The sequence below is a fragment of the Chrysochloris asiatica genome, unplaced genomic scaffold (genome assembly GCF_000296735.1).
Source record: "Chrysochloris asiatica unplaced genomic scaffold, ChrAsi1.0 scaffold00005, whole genome shotgun sequence".
Taxonomy (NCBI): Eukaryota; Metazoa; Chordata; class Mammalia; order Afrosoricida; family Chrysochloridae; genus Chrysochloris; species Chrysochloris asiatica.
In genome coordinates, this window is record NW_006408523.1 from 1559785 (window position 1) to 1563556 (window position 3772).

Consider the following 3772-nt stretch of genomic DNA (forward strand, 5'->3'; position numbering starts at 1 on the left):
CATGTGATTTTCAGACTGAAGACGCTGTTTCCGTCTCGCTATCCTTTTCCTGAAGAGTTCTGTACTATTTGATGTACACCACGTTCAAACAGCAGTTTTTGGCACCTCGTGCTCCTTTGAAATGTTCGTTGACTTGGGAAACTAAAAGCAGTGTGAAGGGGCCAGTTCAGGGCTGGAGGAAAATGAGATATGCCCAAGGAGATTCTCGTAGGACAGAGAGCAATGCTGCCCTGGAAGAATGAGCAGGTGCATTGTCATGATGGGGAAAAAATTCCTCTGTGCAACTTCCGGTCCTTTTTCTCACCAATGTAGATTTCCATTTTCAGATACCGTCACAATAAGCCTCCATGGTTGTTCTGTATCCTTGGAGAAAATCCACCAAGACGACCCCTTTGGGAGCCTAACAAACCAACCCCCAACCCTAGTCACCTGACCTCTCTGCCTTGAACTAGCCCAGCAGATCCCCTTTGGAAGTCACTGGTTTGACTGGGTTTTTTTTTTTTTTGAAGGCACGCTAACGAGATAACTTGTCTGCGGTCATCTACTAAGTGCAGAAGCATGTTGAGAAAGGTTTTGTTTGTAATAAACCCCTGCATGTATCACCTGGACCCTTGGTAGCAATACTTTCGAACTGACCTGTCTATAAAGGAAATGCTAGTTAGCTACCTCCGTCCAAGCGGTGTGCCTTGTCCACACAGAGTACAGTTAGGGAGTGTCTGTTGAATGAGTAAAGGGTCTGAAAATTCTGTGTCTGCAGAGATTCATTTCTTCTTGTTGTTAAAGTGCCATTGAGTCAGTTTTGACTCACAGCAGCCCTGCATAGGGTTTCTGCGGAGCTGCTGGTGAGTTTGAACTGCTGACCTTCTGACCTCGTGTCTTCCAGTCCTGTGTTTATCCCACGGTAGTATTGTGTTGTTAAGTGCCGTCAAGTCAATTCTGACCTATAGCGACCCTTTTCAGGGTTTCCAAGGAGCGGCTGGTGAGCTTGAACCGCTGACCTTGCAGTGCAGACAGCTTTGCAGTCTGACGTTAGATACTCAGAAATTAATAATGACTTTTTAAGAAATGAGGAGTTGTATGTGGTTCTCATATGTGATCCATGTGAGACGTAAAACGTAACTAAAAGTTAAAAATATTAATTTTTAGACAGTGATAAAAGTCATTTATATACCTGGATTTTCAAATATTAATTAGAGTCATATCGTCCATTGGAAGGAGCTCTGGTAGCATAGTGGTTACGAATCGGGCTGCTAACCTCAAGGTCAGCAGTTCGAAACTACCAGCTGTTCCATGGGAGAAAGATGAGGCTTTCTGCTCCTGTAAAGATTTACAGCCTCAGAAACCCTGTACAGGGTCACTATGAGTCAGAATCAACTCCATGGCACCTAACCAATCAGACCATTGGAAAGTGATAGTCACAGTATGAAACGTCTGATGTTTCTGGTTAGGAGTATGGAAGTAAAACCCTATATTTAAAAGCCAACATGAAAAAATAAAATAAAAGCCAACATGACTTTTTGAGTTATCGTGGGAAACAAAAGATAAATGCATTTCTTGAGACTGTTTTAGCAAAATGAGAGTAATTAAAAAAATGTTTTTTCCAAAAAGAAATTTCTTTTACTGGGAAAACAACTTGAGCAAGAGCATACAGTTCATTGTTAAGTATCATCCAGTTGGTTCTGACTCATAATGACCCTGTATAGGGTTTCCAAGGAGCAGCTGGTGGGTTTGAACTGCTGACCTTATGGTTTGCAGTCCAGTGCTGATCCACAGTGTCACACCAGGAGTCTATTAACTATGAGGGGATATAGAAAGTTCATGGAAAAATGGAGTGATGAGATAATGGATTTTCCCCTAAAACCTTGTAAAGGCCCCTCCTAAAGACTGTACTGAAGCCCTGGTGTGGTGCTGTGGGTTAATGTGTCAGACTGCAAAGCTGTTTGAACTGCAAGGTCAATGGTTCAAGCTCACCAGGTGCTCCTCGGAAACCCTATACAGGGTCGCTATGGATTGGAATCGACTCTCCGGCACTTCACAACAACAACAAAGATTATACTAACTGAGATATTTTTAAATTCTGTAACTTGGGGTCCGTTTCAGATTTGTGTGGAGCTATAGGATCAGCATTGGACTGTTAACTGCAAGGTCAGGTGTTCAAACCCACCAGTTGCTCCTTGGAAAGCCATTACAGGGTTGCTATGAATTGAAATCATCTTGACAGCCCTTAACAGCAGCAATGAAAAGTCTCAGGATGGTCTCCTGGCCTTCCCTGAGACAGGTCACTTGTGTGCTCATCCGCACACAGCCCCATGTGTGGTGGCAGTAATCCGTGGTGGGGAGCATCCTTAGAGACCCCTCAGTGGCTCCTCTGCAGACGGCCTTCTCAGTTCATTCTCTTCCACAGGCAAACATGCTGAAGACATATTTGGGGAGTTGTTTAATGAGGCCAACAGCTTCTACATCAGAGCAAATTCCCTTCAAGACCGAATTGATCGCCTTGCTGTCAAAGTTACCCAGCTGGACTCCACGGTGGAAGAGGGTAGGTAACTGCGTGAGAGCAAAGACTTGATGCTGACAAGTCTTTAGTCATTAATTGCCATGTAATTGCTGGGTTGTCCCTTGAGGTAGGATCCTGATGTTTCATCCTGTCTTTTCTCAGAAGACAAGTGTGAGGGGAAAGACCCCCAGCATTAGGTTCATTAGAAAGATCCCGAGCTTCCTTGCTTGCCTGCCCTTCAGCTGTACTCTCTTTGATTTGTTTGAAAGCGCTCTTCAAATGCATTCCAGCTGGAAGTGTTCATGTAGATCACGGGTGGTAGTTTTCCAGATCGTTTTTGTCTAAAGATTTCAGACTCACTTCACAGGTATGGTCTAACTCCGAAGTCCAGCTGTCATTCTCTAATTCTGCTTTGGTGTGAAGATTCTATTTCACTACTTCTGTTGTAGCTCTAACGGAAACCAAGCCCACTGTCCTGAGTCCAGGCCACTCAAAGCGCCCCTGTAGGATGGAGGGGCACTGCCCTGGGGGTTTCAGAGATTGTTGATTCTATCAGGAGCACAGGAGCAGGCAGCCTCATCTTTCTCCCTCAGAGAAGCTGGTGGCTTCACACCACCAATCTTGTCATTAGCAGCCCAGGGCTTATTAACCCGTCTCTGCTCTGGAACTCATCTTGGTGGGTCTGCTGATTTGCATATTGAATTAAGCTTGGCAGAAATGGCCCTTTCTGAGGGCCTTGAAGCCTTATGGCTTACAAATAATGTTGATACAAAAAAAGAATCCCTAGTGGCCTAATGGTTCAACAGTTGGCTGCTAAGCAGAGGGTCAGCAGTTTGAACCCACCTGCTGCTCTGTGGGAGAGCGATGTAGCCGTGTGCTTCTGTAAACATAGCTCAGCTCAGCAGAACCTCTGTCCTGAAGGCTGAGAGTGGGTAGGAGTCAACTTGGTAACAGTTGGTTTTTAGTTTTGTCTTTATTTTTTAAATACAAACATTGTGTTAACTAGTAGTCATTTTATAGCTACGTGCCGAAATTGTAGCTCTTTATTGAAGCTAAAACAATGAACAGTTCCACTTTAAGTTTTTAATTTGGGGTGTCTTTTGAATGAAAGACAGATTAAAGAAAAAAAGTTAAAAAAGAATAAGCTATACACATTTAAAGAAAACTATTCTGATTATAAATAATGTTACCTCTATGTCAAGGTAGGCGCAGTGTCTCTTGTTGCATGACGTAGACCCTAACCCTGACTTGCCCACTACACTCATGCAATAGTAT

At 43.8% G+C, this 3772-nt stretch overlaps 1 protein-coding gene across 1 annotated transcript in view; it reads left to right on the forward strand.

Moving 5' to 3' along the window:
• Nucleotides 1-3772, forward strand: part of WASF3 (WAS protein family, member 3) — a 52967-nt gene that overhangs the window by 24335 nt on the left and 24860 nt on the right. Inside the window, exon 2 of the mRNA XM_006831929.1 lies at nt 2405-2539. Coding sequence (XP_006831992.1) covers nt 2405-2539 — 135 coding nt within the window. The remainder of the gene's footprint in view (nt 1-2404; nt 2540-3772) is intronic.